This window comes from Fulmarus glacialis, unplaced genomic scaffold (genome assembly GCF_000690835.1).
Source record: "Fulmarus glacialis isolate BGI_N327 unplaced genomic scaffold, ASM69083v1 scaffold9471, whole genome shotgun sequence".
NCBI lineage: Eukaryota > Metazoa > Chordata > Aves > Procellariiformes > Procellariidae > Fulmarus > Fulmarus glacialis.
Genome location: NW_009190960.1, coordinates 59,554 through 83,465, shown reverse-complemented (window position 1 = coordinate 83,465; position 23,912 = coordinate 59,554). Strand labels below are relative to the sequence as shown.

At 38.1% G+C, this 23,912-nt stretch overlaps 1 protein-coding gene across 1 annotated transcript in view; it reads right to left on the bottom strand.

Moving 5' to 3' along the window:
- Nucleotides 1–23,912, bottom strand: part of ADAMTSL3 (ADAMTS-like 3) — a gene marked incomplete at its 5' end in the record, with an annotated part of 101,239 nt that overhangs the window by 64,605 nt on the left and 12,722 nt on the right. The window contains 2 exons of the mRNA XM_009586508.1: nt 3,865–3,939; nt 13,054–13,180. Coding sequence (XP_009584803.1) covers nt 3,865–3,939; nt 13,054–13,180 — 202 coding nt within the window. The remainder of the gene's footprint in view (nt 1–3,864; nt 3,940–13,053; nt 13,181–23,912) is intronic.

Sequence of the window (23,912 nt, the reverse complement as noted above, 5' to 3'; positions counted from 1 at the left end):
AAGCCTCGACCCCAAACTTACACTGCTTAACAGTAAGTATTAATGCATGGTGCCTGTTATTCTGTCATTTTGTTGAAAAAGAGTCAAATTAGTGAATCTCAAGTACTTCCAACTCCACATAAAGTCAGTAGGATCCTCAGGAGTACAGGACCCCTTTGAAACTAGCGTTTAAGATTGCAAAGCAAGACATCTGGCTGTTAAAAAAGATCTTAAAGATGTTAATTTTGTGACCTGAGCTGCATTACTTTACAGTCTTTATGCTAATTTTCTTAATAAAAAATAATTCTTATGTTTTTCTAAGCACAAACCAAGAACATTGTTTAGCAACCAACATGTTAACTCACTGAGAGCTGACATATATTTACATTAGAGCTACACTAGATTTGAATCCAAAGCATGTGTTTATTTGCAAGGTCCAGCTATAGAGTGACAGCCTGTATCTCAGGAGGTCATGTCAGTGAAGCTTACAACAGTTGCTCAGATTTTCCCAGAAGTGTGTCACACAGGGAGATGAAGAGCTATTCCACAGCATAACGGATAACCTCTGATGCAATATATTCCTGCCCAGTGGTATCTAGTGCTTGTCATCACAGGCTTCTAAAACAGGGAGAAACCAAGCATCTAGTGTATGTAACACATATGTAACATAATAACTCTTATTAGGGAGTAGTTCCCAAAAAAAACCTACTTTATTGATTTCAGAGCAGTAACTGGGAACAAAGGTTTCACCAACTGTCTTATAGGCAAGGTTTAGAAAAGAATTCAGCAAACATTTATTTGTTCTGCAGGGTCCTGTAATCCTGGAGAGGTGGGAAGTTTGACTTCAGGAGTAAGCTTCCCCATCCTAAGTTAGGGAAACTTTTCCTTGCGGGGTCTTTAGGACTCCAGATGTGCAGAGTCATAAGGACAGGGAATTCTCTTGAGTGCTCACCTGTTTCTGTGCCTAACAAGATAATCACTGGTGCCAAAGACCTATAACAAGCCTTTCTGTTACTTCCCTTACCTTGATAAAAAGAACATTTTCCCCATGGAAATGCCTTGCCCAGCTGTGGATGGGAGACGCACCGCAAAAGCCTCCCACACTTTTAGTGGCAGGCAGGAGTAGGGCAGCGTTGCATGGGGAACCCACTGCAGATACCTCACTGTGTAGAGAGATGCGAGAATTCCCAGGGAAATAGCTCCTGCTCCCAGTGTAAGAAGGAGCAAATCACCTTGCTACCCAAAAGCTCTTTCTTTTCCGTGTGATTCATTTGTAGATAGCACAACACAGGGACCCAAAATAAAATATGCGTTCTTTTCAAAATGCAAGCAACATTGTCTTCATCTTAGCATCTGTCAAAAGACAAAGCAGTGCATAGATGTATAGCTAATACCATCAAGTAACGCAAACCGCTGCAAGTGGAGAAGAAATGGACAAAAATGGAAAAAAAGAGTTTCAGTTTCTTCTAGTGAAGTTTAACCTCCCTAAGTTCATTAACTCAGTTATCTAGCATTAGCCACTTGTAAAAATATTAGCTTCTGGTTTTCCTGTTTCTTCTGCTGGAGGATTAATTTCGGGGAACTTTCAGTCTTTCTTTTGATTCTAACGCTCTTAAAACAACCGCTAGAAAAGCCCTAATAGTCCAAATCAAAACCAAAACCAACACAAGGAAACATTTTATTCATAACCATTTTTGTACTAATTATTTGGTTATTTTCCACCAAATCATTTGTAAAACCCAAGCAGACAGAAGTACAAGAGGGACCTATTTGTAAAAAACCCAAATTAACACCTTTGCTCTCTGATGAATCTGTTGCCTGTCTTAAACGGACTGTTGCCTGTCTTATACACAAACAAAATACTTATTCTTACCAGCTACAAAGAAATGTAGTCTTTCCTAAAACGCTAAGCTGCTGAATGCAAAACAATGTTCAGAGCATTTATTTGTTTCAAATCTGTTATGCACTACATCTCCAACCAGATTTCCATTTTTGATTAATCCAGCAGCTGTGTTTCCCTGGAACAAGAGCAGATCATAAAGCCCAGGGTGAAGCACAGAAGAACACGAGATAAAGGGAAAAGTGCCAGACACTCCATAGTGCTCTTCGAGCGTTCGCTATTGCTGCTGACTTTACTTGAAGAGCAAATATATACTGGCAACAGGAGGCAATATAAAAATCTACAATAAGTAGTCCCCGCTCCACCTGTTAAATTCAACTCCTTACAAGCCAGGAAGAACGTCTCTGACAAATAGAGCCTGTAATTACAGGTGATTATTTTTAAAATTCTGCCTTTAATTATACCAGCATACCCACACAGAAGTCAATGAAGTTCCAGACCAAAGATCACTTAATATTTTCTGTGAAGTGACAAACACCCACAAACATACATACACTCAGAAAGGTGGATGAGCAAATTGTCCCAAAGCCCATCCCCTAGAACGTCGGTTCTTGAAGATCTGGTTATGAAGCCAGAAGGAATTTCCACCTCCCTCCCCACAACAGCTCTCTCTTGTTTTTCACCTCTGTCATTTTAATTTTAGGTAACAAATGTCTAAATCCTCACAGATTTGCAAACAGATGTGCAGGGGGAAGTGGTTAAAGGAACATTTCACAATTCTCATCCAGCTAGAGAACTAGCTAACAAAGGTAATGCCAAGCCACAGCTTCTTTATGGAACCACCCCGGGTAGGAAGCCAGGAGCACTCTGTACTTAGTTACCGAGTTGCTGCTGCATTCCTCAGGAGCTTTCCAGAAATCCCCCAGGAGACACTGAATCTAGTACTTTTTCCTCATATGAAGCTGAAACAACAACTTCCTTCTGCAAAACTACTTAAGAAAGACCAAGAGTCCTGACCTGAACTGGTCAGGATCACTCCTTCATACATCCCTTGCATTGTTTTACATGAATATTATTTATTTCAAGACAAGTTCAGCTTTGTACATTGTTGATATCAGTGTTATATCTAGAAGTTATTGTCACTCTGGAGCTGATCTAAAGTGGAAGTCCTATTTAATTTTTTTTTTAAAGAAAATGACAATATATTCTTCAAAGCAAACACACGGATAAGCAATCTTCAAATAAAATGCATTTCTGTCTTCTATTTACATATCTCAGAGCAGTAGAAGTCCTTTTTATTTCTATGATTCAGACTAAGTCTTCCACTTTTACTAATAAAAAATTGCTCAAAATCTTGAATGAATGGTTTATTTCATTGCTTTGTATGGCAGTCCCACTTATCATTGAAATGATTAGGTTTTTATGTAAAGTAGGCCTACAGGTAAAGAAGTTGCAATAGATACTACAATCAGCCTTATAGAAAATATTAGGAAACAAACATCTAACAGAATAGCAAACTGTTTCTCATAGATGATACGTAATGACCAAAAGTATTACAAGGAAACAGGACTTGTGTAGTTCATTTTATGTATTTTGTTTACCTCACCTCTACCTAGATTACTTTTCCTTGAACACTGTTCACTGACCAAGTGTGACTTCAACTGGGCTATTTACACTGCCTCAGACACTTCAACAGAAATCTCGTGCTGTGCTATACAAGTGTATCAATCCCATACATAACCCTTTGAAAGTAATTTTAACATAATTGTTTGCATGTAGTTTAAGCGTGTACCGTATTTTAGACATCTTATATAAGAATTACTTTGTTTAAATAAATTTAGAAATCACCAGTATGTATACTATTTCTTTTTACTAAGTGGACTTCTAGTGTTTTGTAGGACTATCTCCAGGCTGGGTATTAAAGATGGGAAGAGGAATCAAGGTCGTGATCTTAACCATATTCCCAAAGTTTGGATGAGTTCAGATACAAGGTTCTGTTTTTATCTTCTGCCTATAAATAAATACATAAAACAGCTCAGTCATACCAAGGTGTGCTGGTCCTTTTAGGGTAATTCTCACACTGCGACTCCCATGTGGTACAGCAATCACGGTTTCTTCCCCTAGGAAAATTAAAGAACTGTTTTAGAAGTTATCTTGCATAAGGGAATTTGCACATCACATAACTAGACTGAAAACTGTCAAATGCGTCTAAGAAAATATTTAACAGGTTTCACAATTTTTCTATTAAAAATAATCATATGTTATTTTATTAAGTACAGTATACTGAGTCTGTTTGCTATGCTATGCAACTATTAAGACCTACAAATGGACTTGTAAATCTTTCTTGCTATTGGAAAATTATTTGCTATTAATAAAAACAACTGAAATGTCAGTAGTTTATTAGGAACATATTTACACTCTGTTGTCCTAGTTTTATTTCCTAATCACTGAATTGACATAAGGAATCTGCTAAGTAGTACTTCCCCCTTACAAAAATCTGCAGCTGTTCAGTCTCATTTTGCCCACACCTCATTTCCTGCTGCAGGTCACAACTTTAATAAGTGGCAGGACTTACAGGAAATAAATCATCTGCTTAACACTAACCCTTAACCAATTACAGACCAGTTAAGAGCAAATATATATTAGCTATAACAGAGTGTCTGCATCTAACTTACCATATAAGATCATTCCTTCCAGTAAGAGCCTCAAGTTAAAATTAACTATAAACCAAACCAGCCCTGAATAGGACATGTCAATACAAAACAGCTTTTGGCTGCCTGAATGGGCTCTTCATATATAAATGTACAACACACTTACTTCAGTGCCTTTTACAAAGGCAGAAAGTTATTACTTTCTGTTTCAAATGTAGGAAACTTGTGATTTGCCCAAGCAAACTGAGTTAACAGTCAAATCAATAGACCAGAGTCTTTCATGCCAACAAGAGCAGTGCTCTCAGAAAAGGGTATGCACGGTGCGCGACAGGGATATCCACAAAAGGATGAGAGAAGCGTCCAAGCGACAAAGTACCAACATGCTGTCTCCCATTTCCATCACGGCCCAGCTGCAAATCTTCCTTGTGGCAGGACCTGCAGATATGGGCCTATTGCAGGTACACCCCGCAGAGGGTGCTCTGTTCAGTGATGGCATTAACATATATTTAGGGGCTGGTGTAGAGGAAGTTCATTTTTGCAAATTCAAAAAGTAATGTGAGTCAAAGGTCAGTGATACATTGGCTCCAGAATTATTCATATAAAATTTAAAGAAAGAATACCTGAGTTTAGTTTTCACTAAAAAATAGTTGAATATTTCTTTCCACTTTAAACCGGACCCTTTTACAGTAGATGCTAAATTATCAGCTTCTGGTTTAGATCTCCTTAGCATAAGTATGAAATCCTGCCAAATGTTCAGGATACTTCAAGCAAATACTGCAATTATTTTTTCTGAAATAAACACCTTCTTATGTTACAGTTTTTATATCGCCAATTTCTAGGAAGGTCATTTAAATATAACAATTTATTTTGGATGTAATAAAATATGATCTTTATTAATTTCATACTTGGGTATTCCACCAGAGTGCAAAATACTACAGTAAGAACAATAATACAGTTAAGGAGCCTGGAAAAAACATTAACTACTGAACCACTTAATATCTTTTTGCATCTTGGTTTTTCATCAGGCGAATTGCTAAAGATAGCCAGAAGGTAGTGGATGTGTATATCTTTAAAGTAAGGAAATAACTACTGAATTCATATGTGCTCTACAGTATTTGAGAGAAAGCAGGTTTGAGGGGCCCATCTGTCCCTACTTGGTCAGGAATTGTATCCCGTCTTGACAACCGATCAGCAGTTAGAGCACAAAACCTCAAATAAGAGTCTATTATGGCCAGGTCTGCATACATGCAACTGCTGTTTTGAAGTGAAACACTCCAAAGGGCACTCCGCGCTGAATGGACGAGGCTCAGATTTGCAGATGTGCAGAGATGTGTAGGACTGCTCCTCTTGAGAACAACCAGGGTCGTTCCGCTGTGCTTCCTTCCACCTCCTTACAGCAAGCTCTTCTCGCCTCAGCAGGCCTTGTTGATCCCTTTTCAGGATGCTTCACATTCCTTTAGCAGTACTACAGACATTCCACCCTCACCAAAGCACTCTCTGATATGGTCCAAAAGTCTCATGGGGGTGCTAAATTTGGTGTTTCTCTGTGGCGGAGACAATATTACCAGAAAGTATTTTATTTGCATTAGAGGAGATGACTAAGTTCACCACCACAGCAATGTTCAACCTCTGCAGCCCCACAGACCTGTCAAGAAGTCTGACAGCAGGAGATTCTTGTAACCTGACTGAGATAATTATGACCTAGGGCAGTCTTTCCGCGAGATGAAGTAAATTATAGGAAAAAATAAAAGTGAGATTTCTGGAATTCTGAACCAAGATGGGGAATTGGAAGAAAATGGGACAGAGCTGACCTAAGGGACTCCACCTTCTCCTGAGGACAGCTTTAACTTCCTACAAAACAGTAGTTGCAATTGTCCAGGTCTGGCTCCAAAGCTATATATTCCAAAAGTCTCCGGTTCTCAGTTGAAGCATGTAATTCATATTCTTAAAGAAACACGAGGCCCTGTAAACCCGTTTAAAAATGGTTATGCTGTACATTTTCCCATTAGATCAATAGGATCCACACTGTTAAAAGCAGTGAACTCTTATGAAAACATTAGGGGAAAAAGCTACCCTGAAATCTATACTTAGAATTACCCATTATCTTTTTTTTCCCCCTTATACTATCTATGTATCTTTGAAAGTTAATTGCTGACCTTTGTCTAAAATAAGCTCAAATAAAATAAATAAGCCCAAAATCATCTGGAACATGCAGAAACACTAGACTCTCAAATCCAATTTGAGAGTCATAAAGCTCACCTTAAAAACTGAGAAACAGGTGAGATATTGTCTCTCTCTTCTAACACTGCTTCCACTGTAGGGATTCCCAAGGGCATGTGGGTTATCTTTTTCCTTTTCTCTCTCTTTCAAGCACCTGCTTGAAATGGGCTTTCTGCTCTTACCCGGGGGGACTCTCAGCAAATGTGTGTGCACACACTACACACAGCACTTGCTGATTAAGCTCCCGGATTGCTTTTAATTTAGATGGCAAGGTTTGATCCTGTTTCTATGGTGTTAATGTGGATTTAGATTTTGGATTTCAATGAGAGCAAGATCAGACTCCTTGCTATGGTAAGACTGGGAGCTAATCCCCAGGATCAAAATAAAGGAGCCGCATTCCTGAGCTCAATCCAATTCGGCAGGTTTTATTTATTTTTCCATGTGGGCCATGGTGGACCCATTTATTGTTTCACATATGGGCCAGTTGGGATTTTTCCCTCTCTCCTCTTACAGCAGGGCAGAGGGTTTATTTCAGGCCTATAAAAACTGTTTCTTTCCATGTATTTGCTCAGCACTTATCTGCTGGTCCTTCAGTTCTGATCAAAGACCTATGTGCTCTCAAAATACAAAGAACAAAAGTCCAGGAACAACTACCAGCACAAGGGAACTAAAAAGCTCAAAATGTTTGCAGTCTTATTGCAGTGGCTTCCCTCATTCACTCTAACATTAGGCATAATTTCAGAAGACATTGGTGCTGGGGTAAATGCTGACCTGCCTAATGACAAGAATCTGTGCAAAGCCAAATGCATACTCTTAAAGAGACACCTGAACTAGATAGGTATGTGCTACTGAAAGCAGCAGTTACATATCTTGACCCTAAAAGTCACATTGCAAAATCTGTATGGGCACATCCTTTCTGTCCTTGAGTCCTTCCCTCTCCAGTCTCACACTTTCCCTCTCCTCTGTATCTCCATCCCTCTGTCCACCGGTCTCATGACTTAAGGCTGCCTCTTCATCTGAGAATCCCACTTCCTTGCATTATTGAGTTAAGTATTTCTAAGGTGTGGTAACCTGCTTTGGTGACAGTGTGACCTCAACTCATTTTAGTTACATACTTCTTTCTACTTCTGGACACTTCTTCTAAAATTTGTATGCACTGGAGAAAATGTACAAAGGCACACAGTAAGCAGCCCATCAAGAAAATGGATCTCATGGAAATGCAGTGCAAAATAAATAATGAAATAGCCAATGTTCTTACACAGGAATTTCTCCAGGTAAGACAAGAGAGATCAGGAAAGTAAAGGAGGAGCCTTCATACTACCTACAACAGCCCCAAGTAAACCAACCAATCTAAATGGATCTGTAGACTGAAATAGTTGGTGCTGAAGACCCAGCATCCACACTATACGCATTGCAGGTGCTTCGCTTTGGACTAACTCTAGTCTGATCCCATGGACTGCACATTCAGTAGCTGTTGGAGAACATTAGGTGCTTTTCTGGGGCACATCTTCCAGTTTAGCTCCATCAAAAAAAAAAAAAAAAATCCAGTTTATGCTCTCCAAAACCACTCCATGATGTGAACTGATGAGCAGTATGTTAGGACCATGATGAAATTTGCTTCAAAAACCATACTCCCTATCCAAACTGAAATGCTAGTGTATTAGCATTTTGTCCCTCCCCATACACCGTTTTCCTGCCAAACCAGTCCCAATTCCCTCTCCTGGCTCTACATACAGTTGATTTTTCCCCTTTGTCTCCAAGTGTTTCTGACTCCATCTCCCAACGCAGATTCCTTATCTAATCTCAGTCTTCCTCTTTTTCTTTGACCCAATGTATCTGTACAGCCCGTCCTAGGTCCTCCTCTGCCCTTCTCATATCTGTCTTTCCTTCACTGTATAAACCAATGTCAAATTTTTCTGTTCAGTTAGTCTTATCTTGTCTTTCCCTCTCCTCATGTGATTTCATCAGCCCCAGTCATAAGTCTGGAGCTCGGGAGAGTCAGAAGCTCTCCACAAAACCTCTTCTGTAATGCCTGAATGTGAGGCAGGAGGCATCATAGGGTTCATCCCATGGTACCCATTCTACACTGCAGCAGAGTAGAAAGCAAGAGCAACCTCAAGGACATTTTTTAATAGCCTAGCTCTGGAAGAGCAACATGTGAATTTATTCAAAGGAGATTGCACATGTATGATCTGTTTGCATTTAGGACATGCAACAAGCTAAAGCACACTTAAAAGGACAAGTTTTCAGAAATGTCAGCTGTTAACATCCAAGAAGCTACTACAGAGCCTGAAGGAAAAGGATTGTTGGGTTTTTTTTTTTTTTTTGAAGGGTTGTAGTAAAATATGTGTTGATGTTCACATATATTGCAAAAGACTTGTCCATGACCAGAAGACCACTGCCTGCCAAATTTCAAATCCCTGATCCATTATCAAGTCCAACAATGGAGGATGTTAAGACATATTAAAGGAAAGCTTTCAGGAATGTTTTGACAGGGGGAAACAACATGTTTTTCTCTGCTGTGTCCTTGGAATATGCTGAGTTGTTTTGGCTGAATTTTCTCCAAAACATTCAGCATCTGGCATGGAAAGTTTCTGACCCAGCCGTTGAATTTTGGCAAAAAAATTATTTGTATAAGGTGAAGTATCAGGCAACCTTGACAATGGGGGTTACTAGCTCCATGTATATTGATTTCAAAGAGGGAAAAAGATGCAAGGTAGCAAGTTGTCACAAAACAGAGCCAGCTGATGATATTGAACGGGGAGCCTTGCAAAAGGCCTCTGTTTAGATAAATGACCAAAGTGAAATTAAGTTTTTGGTTAAGTGTGCTTGGGGATGATGACATACAAACATGTGACATTAAGTGACCCATGGTAAATTACCCAAGTGCCATAGGAAATAAAATGCATGGCAAGAAGAAATTCAAACAGTTACAAAGCTATCAACACTGAAACGTTTTGTATGAAGCTTTTAGCAAAAAGTTAAGAAAGGTAAAACTTGCAAATATCAGTTTGAGAATCAAGTAAGACCAGATTAGGACAAGTCTGTGCCTTCAACTTTACTCCCTGTTAATTTCAGAACCAGCATCTTTTCTTCTTCCTTGGTATCAGAACCAGAATACTTTCCTACCATTTCTTGCCAACAAATAATGGTGCAGAAAGCAGACATCAGGGCCCAATCCTACAATTTTTCCATGTGCACAAAGTGCAATGGAGTTAATGGGAGTTCCATGCATATAGTACTAGAAACATCAGGCCCATGATATCTCATTTCCCGATGGGATGGTACATTTTACAACCTATTACACTTTTTGTTTGAATATCATTAGTCAAACCTTTAATCATTTTACCAGAATGTAAAATCTGTCTTTCTGGCAGAAGTCTAACTTACTTTGTCTTTCAAAGACAATTAAGTGTTAGTGGAAAAAATAAAGAACTTTTGAAATGACAGTTCATTTCATATTTGCAAAACAGTAAGCTTTCTTTCAGTGCTGTTTAGCTTTCCAATCAAAGGCATTCATTTTATGTAAAAACATATAAAAAAAGATAATAAAACACAGTGAGTCCTCTATGAGAAATCATTTGCTATCAATGCCTAAATTTCTTTTTTTAAAATAAGGACCAAGATAATGAGGCGCTTCTATTTTCCCTTGTCTCCTCTTCCTTTTTTCATAATAAAATATTTCATTCTTGCTTTCCTTCCAATCCTTTAATTTGCCTTATTGCACAATAAAATTTACATCTTGCTCACAAGCTTACAAGCTCCCTCTTAGATACATGTCTGTCATGTGTCGATATTTTAATTCTCAACACTAGTTTTGAAAGCTTCCAAATGACTATTTGGAAGATATTGTGTCTCCCTTCACTGATACATTAGCACAAAGAAAGCATGGCTTTATTTCCACATTTCATTCACAAAGAGGATGATTATATGGAACTGCTTCCATAGTGTTGAACAACTTGACCCAAAAAAGATTTTGGCACTATCACAGTACCAAGAAAACCATCAAAAGTTCTGATTTTAGTAGCATGTGTACTGTTTTGCTTATGTGAATGGTAATTCATTTATATAATCTAGCCTACTGCAGTGCAAGATAAAACCAAAATTTGACATAACTGACATCTTTCCCCAGAATAGTCTTTCTTCATCTTTAATTTTAAAGAACTCTTTCAAGAGCCACTGAATTATGACAGAGAAAACAATGAACCACAGGTATTCTTCATAACCTGGTCAAGGCAACGGGAGATCTTCCACCAAGTGATGCCAGTTGTAGTCAGCTCTTACCTGTGCCAGAATACCACAAGTGACATTAATATTTTCTGTCTCAAAATGACAGTTTCAAAACCAGATCCCTTTTACCACTTTTTCTCTACTGTACTTACATTCTACGCAGCAATTAAATATGAATCTTTTTATTTTGCCAATCCAACAAATTTATCTTGCCAATCCAACAATTTCTAAGTTGCCTTAGAACTAGCTAGGGTGTCCCCAGGAATCGTCCTTCTCCAGGATAATCTCTGTTGCTGTAATACAGGAATAGACAATGCAATTCCTTTCTGTTCCAGCTGACCTCCACATCAGAAAGGGGAAGAGATGTTTTGTGTATGTATATATGTGTGTATATATACACAGAAAACAAATACAACTTGGTAATACTACAAAAATATTATGCAATCTTTACTGCTTCACAAGTGCTTGCTCTGTGCTGACCAGAAGCTCTGAGTGTTTGATATGACAAAGCGAACAAAAAGTGGCCTTCCATGAAAACTCTTTTTCAGCTCGTTATAAACATTCAAGACATTTGCTCAGTGTTTCAGGATGAAAAACTTTATAAATTACTGAACTACATTCTCCCATCCACAAAAAAGGCCGCTAGTAAAGGCGAGGCAAAGGCTGACACTGATAGCCCATCTGGTACATAAAGAAAGCCTCTGACTTGTGCAAAATTATTCTGTGACTTTAAAAGATGCTGCCACAAAAATATTCACTTTTTAATTTAGATTACCTTTGTTCATATGTATTGAATGTACATGTAACATGAATACATACAATTAAATATGTATTGAATTACAGAAATTATGCACCTGCACAGTCTAAGATAACCTAACATGAAACCTTGTAGATCAATACAAGTAATCACGCTGCAAGGTAACAAGCATTAAGATAACATACATTGCATTTCAAGTTACATCCATATTGAAGCATACTGCAAGAAGCGGCATTAAAAAAACCCATGGAAATATTTACATGTACTGCAATAAGAATTAAGCATGATTCAATATACAACAGCTCTTTCAAAATCAGGGCACAAGTGAAATCTTTGCAGGCTGAACTACAATTCTAAAATATACGCAGCTGTCAAAGGCAGGTGCTTCATCCATTTTAAAAAAAAATACCTGCTTGCATTTGAACTTTGAGTATTGACTTTACTCTTAGAGCACCAGATCATCACTCTTGCATCTTGTGGCTCTGCAGGAAGGTAATGAACCCCAAAGGCTCCATCTCCATATGACAAATGCACATTGTGAGTTCAGAAACAGAAAAAAAAAAAAAATAGAGGTGAGGCAACTATCTCACATGATAAACACATGGGACACATGCTGTGAGATTACAGGGAGCATCATCTGTGAGGGTGGAAAGCACAAGTGTCAGAGGCGAGCCTCTATGTGACAAACCTTGCCTGGATATCAAAATAGCCAGACTCTTAAGACTCCAGTAAAGGGTCTAATTCTGATGCCCCTCCTCTCTTATATTTTCAATACTATTGAGATCTACAGGGTTACTCACAGTAAGATGTTAATTATTTTGAGAAAGAATGGGAAAATTTGAGCCAAATGCATAAAAAAAGAGAAGAAAGTATTAGTCCCTTTCACTTTGTGCTTTTTGTACCATACAAGTAGTTAACTTGTCTCTGAAGTTCAACTGGTTTTGGACACTTAAAAAAAAAAAAAGTAAAGTTAAGTTTCAAACCAGGCACTTTCAATCATGGGCCACAATTTCCATAAAACCATCTATAAGATGTTTCCATGATTTAAAAACATTGCTGCAGCATCACATATATTGCAACATGAGGATACCCTCTAAAATAAGATGTGCATCTTGATGGTTATTCCTGATAGAATGAATTGAGTAGCTCTATTAAAAAAATGCATATCTCAAATTCTTTCCTAGCTATACCCTAATGTGTGGTATCCCTCATGGAATTTCAATAGACTAATCTAGCACAGACTTTAGAATAAGTAGCTTTGGAAAACTGCAAACAAGTATATAGTTAAAAGTTCAACACTCTGCGATATGTATGATTCTATACGAGAAGAAAACATAGTCAAGGATAAATTATCATAGGATCAATTTGCAACCTACTTTTTTCCGGTGAGACATGTGCCTTAGCTTGTCCCCTCACAAGCCTGCATGTTGAACCATCTCCTGCACAGATTCCACAGTTGTCTTCCTTGGCATTGCTCCCAAGTTGTCGATCACAGCCTACTGCCTGCCAACATCAACACCACAGTCAGAAGGAGGGCAAAGCTGTAGTAGACATGCTCAGGTTTCTGGAATTTTATTTATTATGTTATCCTTTTGATTTTATGAGCTGGCGTCATTCTATCAAAGCATATCTTGCTATTTAGGATTTTAAAAGCACACTGTCATTTCCATGATTTTAATGATGAACTACAACAACTGATATATTAAGCTATTCAAGCATAGGAAATACATGAATTAGTTTCCCACCACATATGTGAATGAATACCATTGAGCGTTATTCTTTCCAACACAAGGGACAACTATGTTATTTACAATTTGTTTTTCATCACCTGCCTAATTATGTCTCAGAAAGGATTACTGCAATGAAATAACCCAAGTTAAATATTGAAAGGGCACTCAGCCTTCAGCTTCACAGACAAGCAGCTGTGGGCAGTGCTCATAATCTAGTGTCTTAGCCATTCAAAATTTAACTGGCATTCATGTAGATCTCCTATTTGCCATTTACGTCAATGTCAATCACATACATTTGCTAACCAGGTTTTAAAAAACTTGGATGATTCAGTTCTTACCTTTTAATTTTTTTTGTTTCTGAATATGAGACCCGATCTATAAAACTTTCCAATGACTATTATAAAAACACCCAACCTTAAACACTGCCAAAAATTCCAAAAGCAAAGTTTTTGAAAAACTGTCGACTGAAAACTCTCCAAACTATAAGGAAACATTTTTCTGGGTTTTCCTTTTTCTTCATATCAGTCACCCTACAAGTAGCATGGGAGTGACAATGGGAAGACAAAGAAGAGTAGACGACATTTCTGAAAGGGAGATAAATATTTGGTCTCACCTATCTTACCCTTCACCATTTCATAGAAGAAATTTGCAGGGAGTACCAAATGCTGAGCAATGTGGTGAAAAGCTAATCTGCAGCTTCAAGTTTTCTCAAGTCAGCCTATACGCCTCTTATATCCACACATCCCTGAGAAGTGCAGCTAATTCATCATGGACATATATATTTAACCAAACTCCAAACTGACAAATGGATAGAAAGCACTCTGGAAATTCACTGTTAAAAGCAGTGCTAGAATTCTGAAATTGGCCAGCACCACTCCTCTTCCTATATAAAAATGCTTGGAAGGGGCAGTCTTAGCTGCCAAGATCCACTGCATCTGTGCTATGCCAAAACTGACACACGATCCCCTTGGAGAGGTGAGGATTGAGTCCGCACGTAAGAGGCAGGGTTGGGTCTTCCAGTCTCTGAGTTAACACACACAGACGGGGACACTCACACCCCACACAAATCATGCACATCCGCTGCCAAACATGGAGAAATGTAATCTCAAAGTTTCATGTGTCTATAGAAAAGACAGCAAAGCAGCCCCACCTCCCACTCCTGCCCCTTTCCCTTTTTTTCCCAATTCCCTACATCCTGCATTCTCTTAAGAGAGGGTATTATGGAGGACAGTTTATGATACTTCAAGTTGAGAGACATGCTGCACTGAATGGCATCTCCTTACTAAAGGGTTCAGTTTTATCATAGAATTCTACATTAGCAGCAGGAAATTATTTTATTCCTGCAACTGAAGATCCTCATCCTATGTAGCCCAGCAAAGAATTCATTTTAAAAAGAAATAAGCAGCTTAACTGAAATGATTTAATGTTAGTGTTAGGTGTTAACAAAAATTTTGTTGTAAAAATGAAACAAATTAACACACGTGTGTATGAAATCAGACCATCTCAGAACAGGTGCTTATTTACTACATAGAAGCTATGCGGGAACACTATACTATAATTTAGGATTGGATTAAAGATTAAAATGTTTTCACCTGAAGATGTTTTTTAACTTTAGCTCTGGGTTCATCACTGACATCCAGAAAATAACAAAACGAAAAAGATTGTAAACAAATTAATCTAAACAAGCTTATCTTCCCATTTTATCACCAATTAGCATTGAGAAATGAATGAAGACACCACCGTTTTAGAAACAGAAACTGACTGGGTCACTGTGTGACTCAGAAAACAGATAAAATTTCAAGGGATAGAATAATACAGTGCTCAACACATTGATCTTAGACTTGACAACTCTCTTTCAATTCCCAGCTCCACAACAGACTTTCTTTTTGACCTTTGAAAACTTCCTGTGCTTTTCGATTCCAATCAGTGAAAGGGGTATAACTGCAATTCCCCACCTCACAGGGGTGTTGCAAGAATAAATCTCCTAAAGATTCTGAAACACTCAGATGGTGCAATGATGGGGACCATATCAGTAGTTGAGAGAGTCTATATTTCTCTCGGGTAGACTTTTAAAGTATTTATTGCTCTCCACTGCTTCTCCTGCTCTTATTCACATAAAGATACTACTAGCACATGGAGGTAAATTGTTAGAACTACTGCAAGTGTAATCTCTCCCCAGATCTCACAAACACATTTCCATTTCATAGTGTAATCTCATTTTCCAAATATTAAGAATCTGTTCATTCACTCATCAATTAATTCTCAGAGGAAAAATTAAGCTGCATATTGCGATACTCTGTGTGAGAAATTGCTATTTTTATTAGTTTAAGCTGTTGTATATTTGTAAGCTACAGATCCTGCAAGCCTTCGGTGGGAGGAGGGTATTGAGCAAGCAGAGTACTTGCAAGACCAGCCCATTAAAGCCCAACATGATAATAATAAACATACATACTGAGCTATTACACACAATCACTATGAAAACAAACTTTCATTGCATATAACAAAAATTATAGAACTATGCAAACACAAGGCGTTATTGTGTCCAACATGGAATGTAAGAAAAAAGATAATCAGCATGGCAGCATACTTTAGAGGACTGTTTTATATAGTATTATTGCTTATTTTTTAATAATACACAAATGCCAGAGAAATAAAACAGGAGTGCTAGCTGCGAGGGACTTGGATGTGGGAAAAACTTTATGGCTCCCCTGCCAGCAAAGGTGGTTTGTTCAGCTAGATGCATTCACCCTCTGTGGACTTCCTTCCGAGATTACGTTTATATCGACTGTTATGAATATGAGTACCAAGCAATGATATCCTGGAACACAATTTAGAGAATAACTCAAATTAGTATCACAATTTAGGACTGAAATGAGCACAGAATTTCAGATTTTGTTTAACATGAAGCACCAAAAAATTCTGCAGATTTTAATGTGACAAGCCTCAAATTTAGAGCTAATTCAACAAGTGTTGCTACCCGGGGAGCTTAATGAGTGAACACTAGGGTGGGGTGATCAACACTAGGCTGGGGTGTATATCAAAGCTGAGTGTCCAGAGTTAGCCTTTTTTATCTGTTTGTAAAACCTTGATAGGAAGCAGCATTTCTCAGACAAGCTGGACAGCCATGGATCTCACCAAAATAACAGGAAGCTGCAAGGTATAGCTTTGGAAATCAGGCCTTGCACACATATGGTATTTTGACACCAAACATTATGAGTTTAAGATACTCATATTTTAGCCAATAACTATTAGAAAAACACATTTTGAAGAGAGTAGATGTGTATTTGCAAGCAAAGCTGCAACAACAACAAGAAAATGACATATGGCAACAGCCTTCCTCAGCTCGCACCGCCTCAGCAAGCCAAAGAGGTCTGATGATTTTCACGATTAAGGCGTTTGTCAGGGTTAATTTACCCCACATTGCTAGCTGTTTACAGAGCAAAGGGATCCGCTATAAATATTACAGGCAGATTGGGAAAACATCTGCAGGCTTTTAGGGCATAGTCAGAAATAATTATATTAGGTGATTTTAACATAGGCTGCATAAATGAAACAAGTGATTATACAAATTGTGTAATGGCAGGATTGGGACCCTGTCAGAAATCTGCAATCATCAATACCATCATTCAAAAAAATGAGATGAGTATTGTAATGACTAGGTTGTAAGTGAGCTCCTCAGACAGCAGGGAGAATGCTGACCAATATGTAAACAAAATGAACAATAAGTAGAAATTTAATATAAAAAGGGTATTGAGGAAATGGGTACTTTGTGCATTTAATAAATTGTCCATGATGGGGAATTTGGATATGGTGGGATTATTTTCAGGAACAGATGTCTGATCCATTACTGTTTTTGGACAGAACCAGAATATGTTATTTCTCTGTGTTCTTCCAAAGAAAAAAAATAGGAATATGAAAAAGAATAATACTGTTTTGTCACAAGCATCTAGGATGGAAAGCATCTGCTTAAGCAGTGAACAGAAATGCTTATCTGCTTCAACAAACTTCTAAACTAAATGTTAGTATGCCAGTGCTATTGTGGAAGACAATATTGAAGGGTGTTAAATATTTTGCAGCATGCTTAGAATAGTTCGTGTAGGTTCAGAAAGGCAAAGGAAGAGCAAAAGATCAGGGTAAAAAATAGAGTAATACAGATGAAAGAAAAATGAAATTGCTGCTGATATGTTAGAGGTGACTATGGAATGTTACAAATATTTTTGCACTTATGAATCCAAAAATCACTCAGAAGCTCCCACAGCTGTTTCTTTAGCTCTTATTCACTTAGTAGGGTTTCAGCTGAGGAATTAGACTTAAACGAAGAAATTAATATAGCATGTTACTTTTGATTTGTGAAGGTCAAAGTATAATCTGTTAAATTCAAGGATCTTCTTTTCTTAAGGAGATTTTTATAATTAACTATGATGAGAAAATGGTCAGGACTGCAAGGTGACAGATTTTTAACTAAGATTCCAATATGGCAAAAAAAGCACTGTAGTGAAAAACCCAGCAAATCCCAACCCCCCTTCAGAGTCTTTTCTTAATAAATATAAATACAAACATGGACTTGAATTGCCAATGCGGAGCCCAATGCAGGATCAGGTTTTGAAATTTCAACTTTTGCTTGTTAGACTGTTGGTTTAGACCTCCTTAACTGTGCTATTCCCTCAACTGATCACTCACCTCCAGCTGCAGGCACTCTCTTTCAAAATAGGCGCAACACCATTTTTGATAGAACACATTCCACAGAGGTGAGTTGTCAATTATAAAAATGTATTATGTCAATTATAAAAAAAAATGTTTCTGGGATGCTAACAACTCAAGACGGTATACTTCAAATAAAGAACCTGAAGATATACCTATGCTGTACAAAAGAAGAATACTTATCTGAAACATGAGTAAATCCAGAGATCTGTGCATAACAAGCACCATTTCAGTGTTAAGTGTCATTATTACTATGAAAAGCATGAAATTATATACAGCAATATGTATAATTATATACAATATTTTTCTTTAGAAAGGGGCTTCCCCCCCTTCTATGGTCCTCTGGAGCCAGAGATCCACGTACAGCCAGAAAAAACATACTGAGTTCTCCTAATAGAAGCGGCCACAAAAGAATAAATCACTGCTGTTTTTATTTGTGACAGATACATAAATTCTATGATACGTTAAGACTGAAGTTGCACTAATGCCATTCTCTATCTACTGTGTCTTAGACTAAGCTTTTTAGCCAACAAACCATTTAAATATTCGGCAATGCGTATGTTAAATACTATATCGTTTTCTACTTTGACTAATAAATTTTTGATTGATATAGACTCTCATTTATCAGCAATTCCATTAAAAATGATAAGTTAAGTTATATTTTTCAGTGTTCTATGTTTACTCAAGGGACTGGCAGCTCAGTGTCAGGGAGTGATGCCCTTTATTAATGTGATTTGGTTTAATAAAATAAAAATACAAAAATCAATTCAACAACATCTCAGTACGATATAATTACTATCCTTCTAGATGGATGGTTTGCTGGGCAAACCCCATAATGCTTGGGGAAATCCAGATGAAGACTACTCTGAGTACATTCACATTTATGTGCTTTCATTGGCCTGGCTATTTCAAAGGGTGGACAACCATGGGTACTCATGAAATAGACTGCTAGTGGGATTTTAACACAAATATACAGCTGGCATTTAGTGAAATTCAGCCGAAGCAGAAAACCCAGCAAATAATTTCAGGGGAAGTGCCCAATGTGCTTAAAGTGTAGAAGAAATACTACATTTCTGCTGAGCAAGGAGTGGCACTGCAGAATGCACAAATGGAGATGATAATTATACTTCTTCTCAAGAATGTGATAGAGTTGTTATACAGGAGATCCTTTTCCTCAAGGGCTGAACAGTCTGTAATTATCCCAGTACACGTTGCCCAGTAGTTTTTGTTTTAAAATTTGCTAGCAACGGATCTGTTATAGCAATATCTCAGTAAGTGAATCCTGTATTGGTTGGACCATTGATCTGCTGAAGGTTGCAAAGACTTTGTGGACTAGGTGCAATTGGGTTTTCACTGCCTATGAAATTTGTCAAGATGTGAAAAACATAGAATGAAAGTAAACTATTACACCAAACGGATCCAATAAAGTGATGTGACTCCCTACCACCAGAATAGTAGTACTTGGGTTGTTACAACCAAACTATTTATCTCAGCTTTACAAGAGATCAAAACTAAGATAAAAATGGAACAAAACCATCTACATATTTTAAAGGTTATCAGCATTGCGCAAAATACAAGATAACCTCAGAATTATTTCTGGCAAAAATATCTTCTCCAAGCCTCGTGACTTGACTAAGAAAGGACACGTTTTAGAAAGGACATGTTTTATTTTAACATTTACTCATAAAATAAGAAAATAGTGAAAAATCCTTACATGCTCAAAAAGATAAATCTCTATTGCAGTTTTTTAGAATCTCAATAGGGAGATTCTAATAGGGAATCTAATAGGGAGAATCTAATAGGGAGAATCTAACAGGGAGAATCTAATAGGGAGAATCTAATAGGGAGAATCCCTCTCTAATAGGGAGAATCTGATAGGGGATTCCCTCTCAATAGGGAAAATTAAAATCCTCAGGGTCTTGGTCAGAGAAAAAGGATTTCTACAAACACAGACACACCACAAAATCCAAAACTTAAGAGAAATTAAGGCTGTATTTTACTGCACAGTTGCCTGTGCTATCACAGTACACAGATTTTATTACATCAATGTCAGCTATTTGCTGTATTTTCTCCTGCTCTACTTGTCTTAGCACAGAATCACAGTACAGGCAGATGTTAGGAATGTCTGCATCCACACAACAAATAATTAATTTTAAATATGGCTATGGGAATTTATGGTAATAAAAACATGAGTATAAAACCTGTCATGTGAGAATCCTCCTCTGCCTTAGTCGATATTTTCCATGTGTCTTTGCCCTCCTGTAAAACCCTGCTGTCATTCAAAGCCCATCTATTCATGTACTCTGCAATCTCTGCTCGCATCCTTTGCTTTGTGATAACTTGCACTTTATTTCTACACAGATAAAATATGTCCCTGGAGAGAAAATAAGGAAAAACTCCCACTGTCTCTTTCCCATGCTCATCATCTACAAGTAATTGATTCTGACAAGCAGAGGGAGAGATACCAGAATATCCCTCCAATTAAGAAAGTCACTGCCCTTTTTTTTTTTCTTTAAATTACTTTTAAAAGTACTGTGGCATATTGGCTTTCAAGCACCACTTTCAAACTCTGGTTTACCCTCATTGAAGATTTAACTTGGTCTGAGACATGATTTTGTTCTCACATGGTCCTGTCTCATAACTCTTCAGCTATGTCTAAGCTCAGCCTACCAAAGGCCTGATTGTGGCACAGGTTCTCATATCTCTGCAGTTGAGCCAGTGCAGGTCAGTAGCAGCCCAGACAAGCTGACGCGGGCTTCAGCATATGTTAATAAAGAGAATACAGCCCCTTCAGGGACCTTGAGTATGTACTCTAACAGTGAATGCCCCATCCCATCACTTCACAGCAAGTGAAGCAGCAATCCCAGCTGCCAAGCTGGAAGGGTATTAGTGGGGGTGGGAGTAAGAAAATTTCCTTTGTGTAAGAATTTTCAGTTGTTCATAGATGAGAAAGCAGGGAGTAAAGGCAAAGCGTGTCAAAAGGCAAACCTCAGAACAGAGGCATAAAATAAGTCAGAATGATGGGCATGAGGAGACACACCATGATGTTCAAATTCCCCAGCCATCCGTACAGAGGAAAAGAATGTAAAGCAATAAAAAAAACAGAAGATAAAAAATACAGTGCATAAAATTCATTGCATACTAAAGGACTCCTAAAAAGACTTTCCACATATTTCTGCAAACATTTTATATCTGAAGGCAAGAGGCTAAAGAGTGTTCCGCAATTCTGTAAATCCACTTCCATCAAATAAAACAATGTGTTTCCAAAACATTTAACTCCTACTACAGGATCTGTCACATGCTAGAGCAGCTAAGAGATTATAGGACCACCCCGTAGGGGAGCAAGTACTGCTTCCCACAAGGTCTCCATTTTAAAAAATACACATCACAGACTCAGAGGATAGGACACAAACCTCCCATCGGGCTTCCTGTTTGTGAGAATGCTTTCGAAAAAGAAATCAATATATGGAATCAGATTACTTTACTGCTTTTCTGGCTGGGTTCAGCCAAGTCTGCCTTGCTATATGAAGGTGAAGTTAGCACTCAGGGATTTGAGGGTAAGTAAGGCTCTAGTTCTAGAAGACACCCAAATCATGAGTTTTTCTACTACCATTGCTCACACGCTTTAGGACCTTGCTAGGCTGGGAAGCAAAATCGCATTTGTACAAAGCTCACTAAAACAAAACAAAACTTGGCAGAGAGAATCACTTAGGAAAAAAGAAATATAGATAAGAAACTGGAGATCAGAAAAAATCCAGTACTTATCTGACAAGAAAGGATAAACTTAGACAGTAAGAAATCCCTATGGGGAGTATTTCTTCATAAGAAATAGTAGGAGGGAGAATAAGACAAGATCTGAAGAGAGACATCAGTTTCTAGCAGCAGTGGGCAGCTGCAAAATAAAAACAAGTGATTCCAAAAGATCTTTGCAGTGTCTGACAGTATGCTATTACTACCTGGAGTAAAAGCACATCTCTGAGTTGCCAACAATGTCATCACAAGGGAACCACCATCCCGAGGTGGACTGTGATATTAAAAGTGGTGCAAGTGCAGCCCTTGGAGGGTGGCTACATGATCTGCTGGCTTGGGCAGTGCCGGGAGCCTCTGTCAGGCGAGGAAACCAACCCACTGAGGGAGAGTTGATGCTGGCAGGTTACGTAGGATGTGGTAGCCCATGCTCAGCACAGCCCCATCCTTCAGTGGGACTTCTGGAGAGCCACCAACATTTCCCAGCTGAATTGCAGCTGGAGCTCCCCACTCTCCTCAGTTTTATGACATATGTCACATGTATGCATAGTCATACGAAGATTTTGATACATAGCTCTGAGAGCCAGAAAGTTTTGTTGGATCTATATGAGTAACTCCCCTCAGGTCCCTGCCGTAATGTGTAGGCAGAGTACAGGTCTCTACACAGGGATTCATCCATGCCCCAAAATGTACTTTACTCTGTGTGTTCGCTAATTAATTGTACCCAGGAAAGAGTACCAACTTCAGTATAAAGGCTGACTTAACACAGAGCTACTTTGAAATCATTTCTTCCCATGAATAAGTTACTTGATGTTTGAAGACTAATCCCTGCCGTAATGTGTAGGCAGAGTACAGGTCTCTACACAGGGATTCATCCATGCCCCAAAATGTACTTTACTCTGTGTGTTCGCTAATTAATTGTACCCAGGAAAGAGTACCAACTTCAGTATAAAGGCTGACTTAACACAGAGCTACTTTGAAATCATTTCTTCCCATGAATAAGTTACTTGATGTTTGAAGACTAAAAAGGAGGAAAAGACAATTTTTAAATTTTTAAATTTCTTATTTTACTTATTTTTAAATATTAAAAGATTCATTTTGAAAAAAAAAAAATTAACTGCTATTCAAGAATTCACTGCTAACACACTAACATGTGAGAAACACAGCTTTATGTCTGCAGTAACACTGGATGGAAAGGAAACATTCCTTTCTAAGTATCTGAACATCAAACCTCCTGTGCATCTTGGGCAGTCCTTTAACACATTTACAGGCAAAAAGATGTATCTACAGGAACCCAAAGGGAAAGTATACAAAACGCCTTAAATTAGCATTTTGAGAAAGCAACTCTCAGAATAAAAGGAGTCAAGATTCGGAAGAAATTAATAATCTGCTATGATTTTAAGTTTTAAGCACAAGCAAAGCTCATTAAAAAAAGCGCAATAGTCTTCGAAAAGCTTACAGAAATTGTTTGCAATGAAAACTCTGACAGATATTTACATCAAGCATAAGAGTGCTTTGGTGGCAAGTGAGAGAGATACCCACTCGCCATATCATGACACGTGACAGAAAAGAACTAGCATGGCAGAAGTTGATGGCACTCCACTTGGCATATGGGATGTGTTCTGATGTCAGCTAAATTTATGCCATATGCTACAAAGCATAGTGTAGTGTCTGCCTTTTCTGGAACACAAACAACTTTCTGACACTAAATGGAAAGTTCACCGCAGGATTTACATCATCTTTGACCTAATTGTGACAGCCTAGGACAGAACTACTCAGGCTGCTCCTTAGGACTCCAGATTTTTTGGGTGATGCGTGTATTTATTTTCCAAACACATTACTCCATATTAGGAAAATTATCCCTCTAACCATTTCAGGTACCAACACAAGTAACACCCCATTCTGCATTCCGGTAGAAAAAAGCAGGTCTGCATGAATTAAAAACAAAAAACAGGGAGAGGCAGGGCCCCAAAGCAGGCGGAATAACTGGGTAAACGTTGCCCACACATGTGTCTGACATGCAGATGTTTTTAAATTTCTCCACCCACATCCAGATG